The sequence below is a fragment of the Berghia stephanieae genome, unplaced genomic scaffold (genome assembly GCF_034508935.2).
Source record: "Berghia stephanieae isolate SIO BIC M18660-M18661 unplaced genomic scaffold, UCSD_Bste_1.3 scaffold19, whole genome shotgun sequence".
Classification (NCBI taxonomy): domain Eukaryota; kingdom Metazoa; phylum Mollusca; class Gastropoda; order Nudibranchia; family Aeolidiidae; genus Berghia; species Berghia stephanieae.
Window position 1 is genome coordinate 28,605 of NW_027622956.1, and position 18,054 is coordinate 46,658.

Sequence of the window (18,054 nt, forward strand, 5' to 3'; positions counted from 1 at the left end):
GGGATTCAGCTAGTTTCATAAAGAAGCAATTACTTTTTTACGAAACCCGACAAAACCTGGCAATATCCGAGAAAGTTATGGGTAGTAGGCAACAGTGGGGAGTGAACCTGAGATTCGGGGAAGTGTACACCAGTGGGGAGTGAACCTGTGACTGGGTGTCGGCGGGTTTTGAAAAAAAAAAAGCAATTACTTTTTGTTTACGAAATGCGCCATCTCCAACAAAATCGGGCAAAGTTATGGAAAGTAGGCAAATAATGGGGAGTGAACCTGAGACTAAGGGAAGTGTACACCAGTCGGGAGTGAACCTGAGACTATGGTTTTCGACGGATTTCAGCGAGTTTCACATAAAAGCAATTATTTTTTTACGAAACCCGGCAATATCCGACAGATTTTGAAAGTAGGCAACAATAGGGAGTGAACCTGAGATTCATGGAAGTGTACACCACTGGGCAGTGAACCTGAGACTCTTGTTTTCTGTGGATTTCAGCGAGTTTCACATAAAAGCAATTACTTTTTTACAAAACCCGACGAAACCTGGCAATATCTGACAAAGTTTTTGAAGTAGGCAACAGTGGGGGGTGAACCTGAGATTCATGGAAATATACACCAGTGCGGAGTGAACCTGAGACTCTGGTTTTCGTCGGGATTCAGCGAGATTCATATAAAAGCAATTGCTTTTTTACGAAACCCGGCAATATCCGACAAAGTTGTTGGAAGTAGACAACAGTGGGGAGTGAACCTGAGATTCATGGAAGTGTACACCAGTGGGGAGTGAACCTGAGACTCTGGTTTTCGGTGGATTTCAGCGAGTTTCACATAAAAGTAATTACTTTTTTACGAAACCCGACGAAAACCTGGCAATATCCGAGAAAGTTATGGGAAGTAGGCAACAGTGGGGAGTGAACCTGAGACTCAGGGAAGTGTACACCAGTGGGGAGTGAACTTGAGACTCTGGTTTTCGGCGGGTTTCAGCGAGTTTCACATAAAAGCAATTACTTTTTTACAAAACCCGACTAAACCTGGCAATATCCGACAAAGTTATTGAAGTAGGCAACAGTGGGAGTGATCCTGAGAATCAGGGAAGTGTACACTTGTGGGAATTGAACCTGGGACTCTGGATTTTGTAAAAAAGCAATACCAAGGGGGAGGGGAATTACTTTTTTACAAAACCCGCCAAAAGCCGACAAAGTTATGGGAAGCAGGCAGCAGTGGGGAGTGAATCTGGGATTTGGACACCGATGAGGATTGAACCCGGGACTGCGAGAGGCTGATACCAGTGGACAGTGAGCTCAGAATGTACTTTTATTTCGAAACCTACCGAAATTGTCAAAAGTTATGGGAAGTGGGCACCATTGGGCAATGAACCGGGACTCAGGGAAGTGCACACCGGTTGGGAGTGAACCTGGGACTGTGAAAAGAGGAAATCAGTGGAAATGAACCTGGGACTATGGAAGATGGATACCAGTGGGAAATGAAGCCGAACTATGGGAGTTGGGTACCAGACGAGAATGAAGCAATTACTTTTTTACGAAACCTGCCAAAACCCGCCGAAAAACCATAGTCTCGGGTTCACTCCCCCACTGTTACTTTCTTCCATAACTTTGTCAGATATTGGCGGGTTTCGTAAAAAAGTAATTGCTTTTTTTTAAAAACGAAACCCAGTCCCAGGTTCACTCCCCAATGGTGTACACTTCCCTGAGTCCCAGGTTCACTCCCCACTGCTGCCTACTTCCCATAACTTTGTCGGGTTTCGGCAGGTTTCGTAAAAAAAGAAACATCCATAAAAATACCACGTGTATTCAGTAAATAGATGTCAATTGTAGTCTAATATTCAGTATCTATTTAAATTATTATTATTATTATTATTATTATTATTATTATTATTATTATTATTATTATTATTATTATTATTATTATTATTATTATTATTATTATTATTATTATTATTATTATTATCATCATCATTATTATCATTATTATTATTATTATTATTATTATTATTATTATTATTATTATTATTATTATTATTATTATTATTATTTTTATTATTATTATTATTATTGTCATGTAAATTTCAATATAATACGGCAAGTAATTCTCGGAAGTACATCGCTCAATTAAAAATGAATTTATAATGAATCGGGTTTGTCTTAGATGACAAAACAAACAAACAAACATCAACAACAAGGAGAACAACAACAACAGAAAAAAGCAAGATTTTAAAAAGTAATAAACAATAGAAGAGCACAATAATGAAAAACAACAACGCGATGATAACACATAAAAGATATTCGTAATAAATCGATAACTGATTAAATTACTCCAACTACTTGATTAAAAAAAAATCATAACCATAATCATAATAATGACGATGATGACGATTACAACAACAACGATAATAATAATAGTAAGTAATAATAATAATAATAATAATATAATAATAATAATAATAATAATAATAATAATAATAATAATAATAATAATAATAATAATAAAAGAACAATAGTATATTATCAACATTAAAGTATATTTCAAGCAAATAAAATTATTAAAACAAAAGTTTTAAAAATATAAATAGACAGAAGGAATTTTTAAAAAATATTGGGAAAAAAAAAAAAAAAAAGTTACCCGTACAGGGATTTGAACTCTCGAACCTTAAGCTCAGAGTCAAACAGCTTATATCCACCATGCCATGGTGTCACTGAACTTTTAGAGACATTTAATCATGTCTATTCAGACATTAAAAAATGTATTTGACTGCCTCTCTTATTTTGATATTTTGAACTATGTTAATTGCACGATAGCAGAAATTTAAAATTTCGATCAAAATATTTTTACAACTTTGAATCGGGCTGTCAGTTACTGCACGTGTTCAATCTGGAAGTCGGTCAGCAGTTCAACCGAGATTGTCGTACTTTTCACTCTCTCTATAAAAAAGAGTTCCTTATGGATACTGAATAGTGGCAAAGCACTATTCAGTATCTGATACTGAATAACCACTTCCAAAGATAATCATTCAAAAATTAATGCGCTTGTGTGAACAAAACAAAAACTATCTGTAACCTGATTTTCAGAATAATTGTTGAATTTAACTACATTAAAATGTTATTTACACATGTTTGTTTTAACTTAAAGTGTATTATCTATAATTTAAACAGCAAAGACGGGAGATTATTTTGGGCGCTACGTTGTCCAGCTTCTAACGTTCCTAATCAGCAGCAATGAATCGGAGATCAAATAATTCAAAGGTACGGTTTCATTTTCAGTGTTTGAGTTTGTAATCTGCATCGATTGCTTTAAGAGAAGGTAAATATTTAGTTCAATGTTAACACATTATAGTAGCTTTCCGGTCTCTAACTTTGGATGTTTCTCTCGCATAATTCTAGAATGCTTTGTGGATATTTTTTTATCTTAGTCTACGATTCACTTCGCATTGTGTTAGGAGACAGCTCCACTCGCCGATATTCTCACTTACAAAGTTGACGTTTCCTTCGCTCATGTCTGCTTCATGTTCAAGCAGTGACTGATTCTGATATTGTTTGAGGAAACACACTTTTCATAATAATAGGTGGATATTATTTTTAAATTGTCGTGTTGTGTGTAAAAGCTACAATCAAGAACGTGTGTATCAAGCAAAAGTCTAGCCTAGTCGTATTATTCACTCTCGCCTTGGCCTTGCAATAATATGTTCCGAGTTCGGAACAAACCTTAGGTCTCTAGATACCTGCCGACGTGCACTTATTTGCAGGTCTGATAATCCAATTCATTATTGGCTCATTGTTGTAATGGTTTTTTTTTTTAAATGACACAGAATTTTGCCCATAACAAAAATATTAGACAAGGTCTATAATGGCATTCGGATGTCAGACCTGCATATATGTACACGTCGATACCTGCTAATATACTAATAACTGGAAAAGTAAGAAATCAAGGAATCCCGACTACTGTTATTTGCAAGAGTTAAGGTCGTTGCTGCTTTGCCATACAATACTTTTTTTTGTTGTTTTTGTTGTTTTTTTTGCTTAGAGTGTGGGGAAGGAATGGCAGAGTGGGGTGAAGGATGAAAGAATGAAAGGGGCAGGTCGAAGGGGGGGGGGGGGGAGGGGGGAGGAGGAGGGAGATAAAAAAAAAAAAAACAACAACCGAATTCTCCTACTCTACTCAACCTCTTGTCGCATCTGTGATATTTGAAAGGTGTCAAACTATGACACTTAGCATCTTCTAAGCTGTTTCGCCCTATTTGGCAAGTCTGAGAAAGATAAAAGGCTTTTTATTGTAAGGTGCAGGGTGGAGGGTCAAATGTTTTCGTCTTACCTAATAATTTACTTTTTGTCCTGGGGCCCTCACTGTGCTATATTTTTAAAGAGTGTGTTAATTTGATGAGTGGTTTTAAAGATTAAGACTAAATAGGTGTGTGTATTGGGGGGGGGGGGGGGTGGGGGGGGGGGGGGAGGGAGTATCGTTCGGAAACGAGTCTCCCCTGGTTCTAGAAAAAATGAAAATACCAAAAAAGTGTGAATGTTTGTGTGTTTGGAAGGGGGGGGGGGGGGGGATGTGGGTTTATGTTAAAGTTTTATTCACATCCCTATCAGTTCAATCAATGTTTGGGGGTAAGGATAGAGGGGCCTGATACTGCACCTTATTGCGAATATACATTGGGTTGATATTAAAAATAAATCTCTCTGATTACACGAGATTACCTACTTTTGATTTATTTTTAGCCCATGTATTTCATCAGCGCCAGTAATCAAGAGTCTTAATAACAAGAAGCTTGTAGGATTTTGTCATGCATATGAAATACTATATGTGAAATGTGTCTTAATTAGATTTTGCATAAGGAATGATAAGCAAGCTTTCTCAATTGATGGGGTTATAGGCCTAAATAAAATAAATATAGATCAGATATTTTATTTGACTTTAAAGTGAAATCAAGAGGCAATAATTTTTCAGTTTATTCGAATTGGCAACTGTGACCAAAAAGTTAATAAAAGGAAACATGTCTTCACAATTAAATATCTGATAAAATGAGACCTGACACAACGGTTTTACAACCTTGTGGTATCTGAGGTCTTGGTTCATTGTGTTTTCTAATGTTTTTATTGAATATAAACAAAAACATTAAGACATAGGTTATGTTTATATTATTAAAACACTAAATGGTATTTCACCTTACATTGAAATGTGTGGTCCTTTAGAGTCATAAGGCTCATGGAACTAGAGTTATTCCTGTTTCTGTAACATGAAGCAACAAACTGTAACAAGTGTTTTCTCCTCTCTGAATAAGTTTTACATTTACATATATTAGACCCATCTATCTATTCAAACATTGCTATATTAATTTCAAATTTTCATTCAATACCAGCAGTTCAATAAATCCATTGAAAATAATAATGAAATTTGGTAATTATAACTCTTGTTCATTGTTAGCTCTATGTGAATATCATTCAATGACTGAATGTGAGATGATATTGCTTTCTATGCTTCTAACCAAGAGAAAATGCTGTGGACTGCCATAATTATTCCAACTGAATCAAAATCTTTTTTTTTTTCAGATTTAAATAGCATTACAATCATGAGCCTCTGCATTTCTAGAGATATTGGAGTGCAGTCCTGGAAACATTGCCCTGCCACATTCTGGCAATTAGCCAATCAATATTCACGAAAATGTATTATTATTATTATTATTATTATTATTATTATTATTATTATTATTATTATTATTATTATTATTATTATTATTATTATTATTATTATTATTATTATTATTATTATTATTATTATTATTATTTTCATCATCATCATGATGATCATGATCATCATCTTCATCATCAGGTATCATCATTATTGTTATTATTATTATTATTATTATTATTATTATTATTATTATTATTATTATTATTATTATTATTATTATTAATTATTATTATTTTCATCATCATCATCATCATCAGGTGTCATTATTATTATTATTATTATTATTATTATTATTATTATTATTATTATTAGTAGTAGTAGTAGTAGTAGTAGTAGTAGTCGTAGGAGTAGTAGTAGTAGTAGTAGTAGTAGTAGTAGTAGTAGTAGTAGTAGTAATAGTAGTAGTAGTAATAGTAGTAGTAGTAATAGTAGTAGTAGTAGTAGTAGTAGTAGTAGTAGTAGTAGTAGTAGTATTGGAGTTGTTCTTATTATCATTGAGCCTTACCTTCAAGATTAACAAATTGATAAAAGAAAGACAAACGTTTCTATTATTTTTTTAAAAGATGATTTATTGACCAAAGCTTTTTCTGGAGGTATTTAATCACACTTTTAAAAATGGGACCACACGGTTTCAGCTATAAGTATCAATTTTCCTTTTCCCCCTTCTCTTCACAGGATGAGAATACAAACATACTTGTAGTGGAGGTACATCTAATCTATAGATTTTGTGATTATCAGCATGTGCATTATAAATGAAATGACAATAAAAGTGATATGTATAAACTTGCAATATTTTTTTAAATATTTTTTTTTGGATTTAACAAGCCATATATATAATGGCCCTCAGATGCAGATGGTGGGTGAGACTCCAATAGGCTGTTTGGAACCATATACCCTTTTTCATACAGTACCAATCGAGTGTTTGACTTCCTTGAAGCACTAAAATTCTTACAAAATCCGTCACTGTCTGAGGTCGGTACTCGTTCACAGTGAATTGAGGGGGTAATGTGTGTAACGTCGGGAGCAATGTTCTTCAATAGCACTGTCACTGATCACACTTAGCATTGCTTGACCTTTGTGACACGCCGAGGCACTGTGCTGCTGAGACAAACAACCCATTAGTGGCAGTAGCAGTGGCTATAATAATATAGTAGTGGTGGTAGCATTGGTAGTGTTACAATAGTAGTAGTGGTAGCAGCAGCAACAACCGCTGCCGTCGTAGCACCACCACCACAGTAGAAATTAATTTTTAAAAAATATATATATATATATAAAGAAAAAAGAGCTTTTATAAAGAGTAAGACAGGGGGTCTCCAGCCAACAACAGCACCTAACGTGTTGGACGAAAAATATGCCTGTCAATTTGTCGTACAGAGATAACGCTGTTAACGCCATGTACTCATTTTAACATGAGTACTTAGAGCGAATTTGAATACGGAGCCTTTTTCAAAGACCACCAATGCACTACCTATGGAGGGAGTGAGAGTCAAACCCTGGACCTTCCAATCCGAAGGCGAGTGTCATACCCCAAGATCAGACAATATATTTTGGTAGTGGTAGCAGTAGTAGTAAAAAAAATTGAGCTTTTATCTAGAGCAATATCCACTAAACGTGCTCAAAGCGCTTTACAAGGGGTCCCCAGCCAACAGCAACACTTAACATGTAGGACGGGACATGACGCCTGTTAGTCGATATTATATTTTTTTTCGGACAGAGACAACGCTGTTAACGGTCAGGTACTCATCCTACACCTGAGTGCGGTGAGAGAATGTGAGTAAAGAGCCTTTTCCAAGGACTAAACTATGTGCCGAGCGAGGCTCGAACCCAGGATCCGAAAGCGAGTGTCATACCACAAGACCACATAGCCGCACAGTAGTAGTAGTTGTAGAAATAGTATGTAAAAGGGAAGAAATAGATAGAGAAACTCGAATTTGCGCTCCTCTGGAGGGAACGTATTATGTTTTGTTGTGTGTTCTGGATTGTTGTTTTCACAGCTGTGTTGTTGTGAACTGTTTTATGTCCGTGAAGCATTGTGAGTCCCTGTGGTCTGTTGTTTGTGCCTCTGTGTGTGTGTGTGTGTGTTTGTGACGTCGTGTCGGGTATAAAAAAGCTTCAATCTTTCTCTTTCAGCACTTTGATTCAACATGGATGATTAATAGTTAACTTTGTAAAATAAGTTTAAACCAAGTAGGCTACCGTGAGCGATTCCTAAACCCACCCACTTCGGTGGAGATTCTATTTATTTATTTATTTAATTTCCCAACGTGAATGAGATTAAACACTATTCACACCTCATTCTCATTGCATTGCTTTGATACTCAAAAATATTGCGCTGGCCGACAGTCCAGAACGAGCAGAGGGATAGACAACTTGAGTCTGCTGCTAAGCAATGTGCAAACAAATTGAATGCGCATGACAAGCCTCAGGGTGAATTCTAGCATAGTTCGGGTCATTTGAATCTAATTATGAAAAAAATCTGGGTCATTTTTTTCTAAATAGTTAGCTCTGCGTACGGCCCGTATAAAGTTTCAAAGACGGCTTTCGGGAGACCTTCCATAAGCTACTACATCCCAAGTATTCTTGTTCTAGTAGGGGGTTTGGGAGGGGGGGGGGGGAACTTTTATTGTTAAAGTCTCCCCCTTCCCAAACCCCCTACTAGAGCTGTCATCTGCATTTTTGCGACCGCAAATATCAGGGTGATCCGCAAATTTTGGCAAATTTCCCAAAATTGGCAAATTTCCCAAAATTGGCAAATTCTGGGAAAAACAAGAAGCGAAAACAAAATAAAGAAAAAAAAGTGCGAAACTTGAGAAATGTTGCCGCTTTGCCTGGGCCCAAACCAAGGGAAGCTACTCTCTACGGATAATGATCCTTTAAAATCTTTGTTACAACGCTCTTCACAGTCATTTCATTTCTCAAGTCAAATAAATGTAATAAATTGTCTTTTAATGTATATATTTTTCTGTATCGCGTGTTAATTTTTACTGAAATGCTTAGTTCTCCTCGGCAAATTTTTGGGCAAATTTTGTTCTTTTTGGCAAATTTCTTGGCAAATTTTGGGGGGTTTTTTGGGCAAATTTTAGGTCCCAATTTAGCAAAAAAAAATGCAGATGACAGACTAGAAGTTCTAGTGTAGGGGGTTTGGGAGGGGAGAGACTTTAAAAAAAAAAGTTTCCCCCCTCCCAAACCCCCTACTAGAACAAGAATACTTGGGATGTAGTAGCTTAAAGAAGGTCTCCCCGACTTGCCCTCAATATTAAATATATTTATTGATAAAAACATGTCCTCTTTTAATTTTTTTTATAGAGCTGTCCAGCGCGGTGCAATTACGTAAATAATAACATTCGACGTCAAACGTGACCCAGATGTATTTATAAATGACCCGAACTATGCTGCAATTGACCTTTAGTAATGTCATGCGCAACCAACCAACCTTTTGTTTACATGTTGCTTAGGCAGCAAACTGAAGTTGGCCGTGAATAAATTCAAGCTCTTTCCTCTTGAGTCTGATGTAGCTAGGGAGGCCACGACCAGTTTTCATAGCCAAAATACCCCTTCTTTAATTTATAGGAAACCCATAATCATGGTTACCCCTCCTCTTGTAAACAAAACCAATGTCCAGGGAAACGAAGATTGTTGCTTGTTTTTGGTTAAGGTGGAGCATACTTTTTTTTTTTTTTTACAGGGAATCAAATAATCAAAGTCAAAGCATACGGTCAATGCGATGAAGAGAGTAAATTCGAATCTATCTCCTATCTCTTCACTCAGATGACCCTTTTGACAGAATACTATTACACTACTTCTACTATAACTGCACTCTCACTACTGTACTATAACAACAAAACTATACTATTATAGGATCTGATCTCGAAACTTAAGAACAAAATGATTAAACACAAACGATAGTAATTTAATGAAACTTGAATGACAATAAAAGAGAAAAGTTTGATCAGAGGTCTTAGCTTGTTGTTGTTATCAGTTCATTATTTGTGAGAGAGAGGAAGACTCCGCTCGCTTCGTCCAAAGCTCCATTCGTCTTTTCGCTCCCTACAGTCCCCCCCCCCCCCCCCCCAACTGTATACCAGATAGTTTACAGCGCTAGTCTTGATATCGAGGAGGGAGCCTTGACTGTCTCCCGGACCTGGTGGTAATTGTAACGTCTCTATTTGGGCATGTTTTGTCCGATACCGATGTAGCAGGTTTTGTATCTGAACCTGGTCCTAATTGGGGCTTCCTTGTTTGCTGTATTGTTGTTGGAGCGATAGGTGCTGCTTTCAGGCGATCTACAGTTACCTTCTCTTTTTTTCCTTTAATGTCTAATACAAAATATTTGTCATTTGTCTCTAACATTCGATAAGGGCCGTCACAGTGCCGTTGTAAAGGGGAACGGTGAGAGTCAATGCGAACGTAAACGTAACCGGTAGAAGTTTGATTGGTAGGCATGTAAACAGGCTGATTCCCATGAAAGTTGGGCGGAGTTGAAGCCAGTGATTGCATCGTTGCTTTGAGTTGTTTCACGAAATCTGAACTAGGCTCTATGTGCGGAGTGTTTTTGGGTTGCAGTATTTCTCCTGGAAGACATAGTGTTGAACCGTAAACCATTTCAGCAGGTTAGCAATCGGCCTCAAGTCTCCAAGAAGAACGAATTCCCAGAAGAACCAGTGGGAGTTCCGAGTACCAATTTGGAGATGTTGTTCTCGCCTTCAATGCACTTTTGATTTGTCCGTGAAAGCGCTTGACCACCCCGTTTGCTTGTGGGTGGTATGCCATCGTGTTGTTGGTATTGATACCAAGCAACTTCCCAAATTATGACCAAAGCGTCGAGGTGAATTTTCTACCTCGGTCAGAGGTAATGTCTGTTGGCACACCAAACCGCGATAACCAATGTTGTAGAACAGCTTGTGCGCATGTCGTAGCATGTGCATCTGGTAGTGAAATTGCTTCGGGCCAACGAGTAAAACGGTCTATTATGGTGAAAATTTATGACATGCCTTGACTTGTTGGTAAAGGGCCAACAAGGTCAACGTGTAGGCTAGAAAACGAAGTGGTTATTTGTACTACCACTACAAATAGCGAAAACTACCGCTTTTCACTATTTGTACTCCCAGAACTCTTATGTGTTTAAAGTTGCAAACCACCGCTCCTTTACCTATTTGTAGCTACCTACTCCCAGCACTCTTATGCGTTTAAAGTTGCATTTGTGAGCTATCAAGGACCAGCCGACCCCAGCCTCCACTTTTCGCGGTCTGTCTTTGAGAAGTGTGAAGCAAAAAAAAAAAAATGGCCCTCTCGGTAAACGAGACATTCTCATCTTTTCTCCAATTTGAAAACATTCGAAAATGAGAATAATGTACTTTTTATTAAAAGTCAACAAAGAAGGTAAGTAAACTAGATACGACAATTTTTTTCCTTAATTAAGTGGCAACTCATTTCTCGTCATTCTCACTCTAACTATCAACTAAGAAGAGTACACCACCTCAAACATTTGTCAGTTCATATCTTTGCTTGCATGAGGTCTATTTTCATTTTGAAAAGTTCAAAGTGAACAACTAAATGACGCCGATTCAGTGGTGTATTTGGTCTATCTTCATGTGAATAGATATTTTATTATTGACTTTTCCAAAATTCCAATCGGCCATTCATTTGCATGTCGTGATCTATTTTTCATTGATTTCAGCTGTCTCAGCTCTAAACTATACTTTTCTTTCTCAAAATAATTCATTTTCTGTTTGCAATGTATTACAGAGATGTTGATTTACCACATGTAAAAATTTGAAAGTTGTATCTGAAGCTGTTTCTGAATTATACGTGATTATCCATTGGGATGCTGTGCTTTTGTCACATTTTTTCCTATTAATTAGAGATTTTCCACCACATAAACGGTCATAACTTTTTAACAGTTGAGACAGAGCGATAATTTTTCACTCTAGTTATGTTTCACTCCCCTTTATTTTTCTACGCTAAATTAATACCCATAGCCACTATTTTGAAAAATTCTTGCAAGTGCCTACTAAGAAGTTAAAGAAGAGGGTTGAACTTGAACCTGAACATGCTCCTTCTTCTTCTTCTTCTTCTACTAATAACTACAACTAGATAGGTACTACTCCTCTCCTGAATGATCGGAACCGTTTAAGAAACTAAATTACGGGTTCCACCGGCGCAGCTCTCTAGACTTCCAGTCCCCCAGTGCCCAGTATGGGCGGGAGACCTTACCCCGATGTTCCTCGAGCCTCGAGGTAGTTTCACTTTATAATTGTTTTAGCTTTTGAACTGTGGATCTTTTGTCAAACGTTTTATTTTATTTTTTCAAATTTAGTAGCACTTTAAAGGTCTGCGTTAGGTATCGCTCTGCGGTACTGTAACTGTAAGAGGGTAAGAATAACAAAGTACTGTAAAAGTATGCTGATGACGGATGAAAATGATATTGACAATGAAATTATAATAAAAGAAGAACAATAGAACTTATAATCAAATCAATAAAGAAGCTTTAAAAAAATGAAATTTAAAAGAAGTAAGAAAAAACTGCCTCAAGAAGTGAAAAAAATTGTCCCTGTTGTTGAGATGTGAAGTGGACATAATCGTGTCTGTTAAGAATTAGAAGAAATGAAAGATGCCACTTTTTATTTTAAATGTAGATTGCACATTAGCAGAACACTAAAAAAAAAAGTAAAGAAAGAAAATCCAATGTGGCAACTTGGTTGCTAGTGAAAAAGTAAAATTACTCCGCTCAGCATTGCTGCTGGTGTGATGTCTAGTGTTAGTTAGGTGTCACTATATTAGAGTGATATCTTGTTACTTCATATTTTCATTTTAAAACCTGTAGAACAACTTGATTGATTTGTAAATTTCCTTATATGACCATTGTTTTAGTTTTCCGCAGCCATTATAATTCAATTTGAAATATTGAAAGGTACTGGAGAGGAGTCTTAGCGGGGGTTTTTTTTTTTGTCTGTTAGTTTTAGTTATAGGTCATAGGGCAGGTCCAAGTGTTGGAAATGTACAATGTTTTATTTTTTATTTTAAGGTTAGTTGAAGGAATACTTTCCTTAGCTCAAGGAACGTGCAGAAGGCCTCCCCTATTTACTACTTACTACTACTACCCAAGTACTAATGCTAGACTACTTCTTCCGCCACCTCACTCCTAAACGGACTGACACCACAGGCAACTGATATTATTCTCTCTCTCTCTCTGAGTGTGTATCTGTCTGTCTATTTCTGCCCATCTCCCCTCTTTTTACTAATTAGTTTGTAGGTGTTTGGCAAATTCTCAAGAACAGCCAAGATATATGCGGCTGTGTGGCACTCACTTCCGGATTGGAAGGTCCTGGGGTCGAGCCTCATCAAGGACTCACATTCTCTCACTGTACTCATGTGTATGATTTCCTATCCGCTAAGAGCGTTGTCTGTCAGAAGAAAAACATCGCCTAACGTTCTACTTGTTACGTGTTGCTGCTAGTCATGGATCCTTTGTAAAGTGCTTTGAGCATGTTTGGTGGATATTGCGGCTTATGAAAGCTCAATTCTTTTTTTTTAATATTTATATATATATAAAAAAGATGCAGGATGATGACGGGCATGCGCTACTTTATGATGTAGTATAAACCATTCCTAATATATAATTTTGCTAAATAGGCCTACACTCAAATTTTACGAGTGTATCTGGTGGCAAATATTCGTTGCCACTGTGATTTTGATGAAACTTGGCTTATACACAGATACATGAATTTTCCTAATACGGCTTCAAACATGCGATCTGAACTTCAATTTATAATGAAGTAATTTTTCTCAAATGACAGCTTGATTGAATGTGACAAGATCCTTTTACTTAATACAATTCAATTTAGTGTGGTCTGTAGTTGTTTGCCTAATATTAGAATGCACAGAATTTGAATTTTTATTGACTTTAAATATTGAAAACAACATGCCTTTGGCTTTCCATTTGTGCCATTCAGCTTTTGACCTAGTCCCTGATTTGAGTACCACGTCACAAATTTAAGTTCTTCGAGAAAACTCTCGACTTACTTTCTTATTCTTCTAACGTACTGAACTGTAACACCTTTGTCTCAGTTGGAGAAAATATTGCAATTTTTAACTTAATATTTAGGTGTTTATGTTATGATCTTTTATATTATTCCGTGTTTTTCAGCTTCCATCATATCACCCTGAGGAAAGTTGGCTAATTTATGACTTTTGTGTCTATGAATGCAAGCAGGGCAAAAAGCAATTGACTTCAAGCAAAGGAGTTCGCCCTAACCAGAGGTAGGAGGTTGTTTTTGGACGGGGGCAGGAGGTGTTTTTTTACTTTTACATATTTAAAAAAAATGAAAATATTATATGCACAAGGTTATAATATTTCAGCATAACTCGGAAGTAAATTATCACCATCAGCTTTTCTATCTTGATTGCCAAGACAATTTTAATAAAGCAATCAAACCGATTCTGAATTTTAAAACATCCAGAGGAAGAGGCAATGTGTGCCTATCTGCAGCTCATTTACAGTCTTCAGTGGGCGGGCTGCACGATGTAATGCAGCAAGACAATAGTTCAACTATTACCAGAACAGTTTTAAAAAGTGAGAGACTTGATTTGTTCAAAAAATCTGATTGCGCTGGATTAGTATTATTATTGAATGTCTTATTAAGATTTATTTTCAATTGCTCTATAATCTGCATGTTGAAATCCTTCACAATTGAGGTATGCAAGTGACAACGCTATTAATATTTTATCATACTATGTTGTGGATAATTTTATTATTTTGTAATAAAAAGTTTTTCTTACCATGCAGGACTCTGAAATTAATACTGGCTTCTGAGGGTTACAGGGGCTAATCACAACCATGAAAATCACCCATGCGATAAATTGGTAAGACTCATTCATTTTATACTTATTTTCCATCGACATTTTGTCCCTGCAGTTTTTCGCTGCCGAAAATTTTACACTTGACAGCAATTAATTGCAAATTCTATTTTAGTCGCAATTAGACTCAATTTTTTTTATAAATATGTATTATTTTTTCTTTTCTTGTTACTTTATATTTTCAGTACTTAATTGTCCCTCCCCCCTCCCACTATTGAGTGTAATATATAGTAATAGATTAGTTAGGTAAATGCACTGTTGACACCAGGACCAAATGTTTAAAGAACAACAGCCATTCCAACTCATATTTTATTACGATACATTCAAGGTGGCGCACTGAGATGGAGAGATGATGACCAGCTTGTGACAAAATTGACTGTTCCAGAATTTGTATTTTTTTTTATTAAAAAAAAAATTTCTTGGAAGGGTTCTGGGCAGAGAGTTCACATTTTTCTGTCCCTTATATTAGTTTTCCCTTTCCGTGTTGCTCCCTGTCTTTGTTATGGATTAAGATTGCTCATTTTTTTCCTGGTCCTTGCGGGGGTCTTTAGTTGGGAAGCAGACAGTCAAATACAGTACCTTTCTTCTTGAGATGATTTTTTATACTGTAAATCATCTCTCTGTTATGTACTGTTATAGGTTTTGAATATTATTGCATTATGTAAATGTTTTAGCAGGATCCTTTGCTTGTGTCTCGGTGAGACTTTGAGGTAATGTCAAAATTGGTACATCTTTGAGGTGCTCGTGAAATCTACTGTTCCCTATTTATTGAATCAGTCACCATATCATCATCCTTTTTATAGTGTTGTAAGCGCTATTAAGTCCTGTAAGACAATATAAGCAGATCTAGGTGGTGGTATTTTTTTGGGTCTTTTTTTTTTTTTTGTCTTTGTTTTTTTTTTTTTTTGTTCCAGATAAGGAATTTTAAGATTTGATGGTTGTCCATAGACTTTTCAAAATAAAATTTGACTTTGACTATGAGTACGATGCAGTTATAAGTGCTTGATTTCTGAGGACTAATTATAAATGGTGACCACTCTATTGCGTTTTTGTATGCCATGAAAATGTTACAAAGACAATGAAGCGACGTTTGTTGGGAATTCTGCAGTCATTCATTTAACCCTTGAATTTGATGAGCGCCTGTTGCATTTTAGTTCATTCAAGTATTTTAGAGTGACAAACACAACTCGTGCATTATGGGTTTATATGCAGATTTTGTCTTTAAATTGTCAATAAAAAATAAAATGCTTTTTATTGTTTTGTTAGCTGGCAGGTCTGAATTGAATGTTATTGCATACAATTTTGTACTTTTAATCTTTTTTCTTTTTACATTTAGCCATCCTCACTTTATCCGGAGAATCGCCTGCCCCTCGTGTATGAGACAGTGAAGGCTATGGCTAAAACAAAGGTGTCCACAACCCAACTTAGGCAATACATTCAATCAAGCCAAGGATAAAATGTATTGCCTAAAGATGTCGAAGATTTGCAGCGGAGATTGTTCAAGACTGATATTGACAGGACGGACGGTGAGACGGTACAGGAATTACTGAGAGAGATAGGGGAGGAAGGAGGTGTAACAAAGTTCAGTGTGAATGAGGATGTTGGTTTTGAGTATTTGTTTTAAGTAACGGGAAGAATGAGGCGTGATTTGAGTGTTTTTTGTGATGTGTTTGTTATGGATGCAACATACAAAGTAAATCGATATTTGTATCCACTTGTGAATATTATGTGCATAGATGATGAGGGTCATGGCGGGCGAAAGACTGGAAATCCATGACCAACCTGAAACTGACATTGTACCAGTATGACGTGTGACAAATACACAGGAAGGACTGTATCGAATTGTATCTTCAGTGACAAACAGGATCAATAGCTTATTTCAAGTTATGGTAGAACATCAGTTTCTGCAAAGAATCTCCCAGTTGGAACAATTTTTGACTCTTGTCTCTGAAGATAAAGACTTTGACATTGTTGACATGACTGACTTAATACAGACAAATCCCCATTCTAACCCTCTTTCTGACTTTTCAGAGACACCAGACATTGTAAATGCACGTACTGACCAGAGACCACAGACATTATAAATACACACTCTGCCCAGACAGAGACCACAGAAGTTATGGACACACCGACTGACCAGACAGAGACCACAGACGTTATGGACACACAAACTGACCAGACAGAGAGACCAAAGACGTTATGGACACACAGACTGACCAGACAGGGACTCCAGATAACAGAGACATGCGACCATAAAGATGCCCTTGACACGACAGAGACAGTTAGACTGCGAAATTTTTCAAATGTGACTCTACACAGGAAATTTCATACAGAATTCCCTTAATACATTTACTCATTGTCCATTTGTAAAATTTATTTTCATGTAATAAACCACCAAAAATGTAAATTTTTAACGTGGGTGGGGGCTGTCACGTTACTGTAGAACGAGCTTAAGTCTCAATGGGATATTAGCTTTAGGCAACCACAAGTTGGTATTTTTCAAACCTGTTGCTATGCTATCTTGTGATGACAACGTCTCTCAGTCGCCAAACGTCACTAGCTATCCTTCACATAATGCAGGGTTGATTGTGTGAAGTACGTTTGGGGCCGGAAGATAGCAAGGCATAGTGCAGGCTACTGTACTGTGTCAGTCCGTGAACGGGTGACCAATTCATAGTACAGAGAAGGCAAATCTGTTACTATATGTCCCAATAAAAATATAACACAGAGAAGGCAGAAACTGTGTTATACAGGTCGGTACAGAATAAAACAAATATAACACAGGAGACCAAACACTGTGTTGTAGAATATCAAAATTTCAAAGGTGGTCGGTCAGTGACGAAATAAAAAGGGACATTATAAGTCGTAATATCACATCCCAATAAAAGAGTGTGACAGTAAAAAGGTGCCCGTTAACAATTGAGTCGGTCAAGTCTCTATCCAGATCCAAAAGGATAGTGCAAAGTCCTGTATGTAAAACAAATTTGAGAAGCATGGTTGTTCTCAATACTTGTTGGGTCGTGATCGGTATAGAGTGAAGTAGTGTTCATGCTACACATCTTCACGAAATATCAGAGCAATGCTGTGTCAAGATTACAGAGGAGCAAGAAGACAAGATTTGTTTGTGTGTCTTTATATGTTACGGAATAGGTACATTTTGGTTGTCAAAACTTTCATTTTTATTTTGACATTTTCTTGATCTTTTAAAATAAAATTATAATTTAATTTAATCAACAGACTTGTTTAATAATTTAAAGATATAGTTTTTTGTGGGGATCTTTTGTAAAATCATTAGTCTGATTGTAGTTGTAAATTTCTTTATATTCTAATGTCATAAAATCAGTGACACCACTGAATTCCTACCAGCGCTTTTACTCACTGAGTCCCTACCACCAGCGCTATTACTCACCCAGTCCCTACCACCTGGGCGGGGTTCCTGACCTCCCAATGTGGGCAGGGGGGTTCATACTGTGTCTTCTATCCCCTTATATCTGTTTTCCAACA

The 18,054-nt window shown here is 36.6% G+C and overlaps 1 protein-coding gene and 2 long non-coding RNA genes across 4 annotated transcripts; 2 read left to right on the forward strand and 1 right to left on the reverse strand.

Annotated features, from left to right (window-relative positions):
- Positions 1-3,087: 3,087 nt before the first annotated feature.
- On the forward strand, positions 3,088-6,443 carry LOC144961250 (uncharacterized). The gene is made up of 3 exons (XR_013643107.1): positions 3,088-3,248; positions 5,553-5,666; positions 6,370-6,443. It is a non-coding gene; the product is annotated as an uncharacterized LOC144961250 (long non-coding RNA).
- Positions 6,444-9,792: 3,349 nt separating this feature from the next.
- On the reverse strand, positions 9,793-10,296 carry LOC144961249 (uncharacterized). Its single transcript, XM_078894510.1, has one exon. The coding sequence runs from the start codon at positions 10,294-10,296 to the stop codon at positions 9,793-9,795; it is 504 nt and encodes a 167-aa protein (XP_078750636.1).
- Positions 10,297-12,424: 2,128 nt separating this feature from the next.
- Positions 12,425-17,780, forward strand: LOC144961251 (uncharacterized). Of its 2 annotated transcripts, XR_013643109.1 has the most exons (4): positions 12,425-12,604; positions 13,841-13,953; positions 14,480-14,556; positions 15,887-17,780. It is a non-coding gene; the product is annotated as an uncharacterized LOC144961251 (long non-coding RNA). The 2 variants fall into 2 exon arrangements; XR_013643108.1 differs by lacking the exon at positions 12,425-12,604 and having other exon boundaries at positions 12,663-13,953.
- The last annotated feature ends 274 nt before the right edge of the window (positions 17,781-18,054 follow it).

What these genes read in the sequence shown, in the direction of transcription:
- LOC144961249 (XM_078894510.1), bottom strand. Translation starts at nt 10,296, where the DNA reads ATGGTTTACGGTTCAACACTATGTCTTCCAGGAGAAATACTGCAACCC.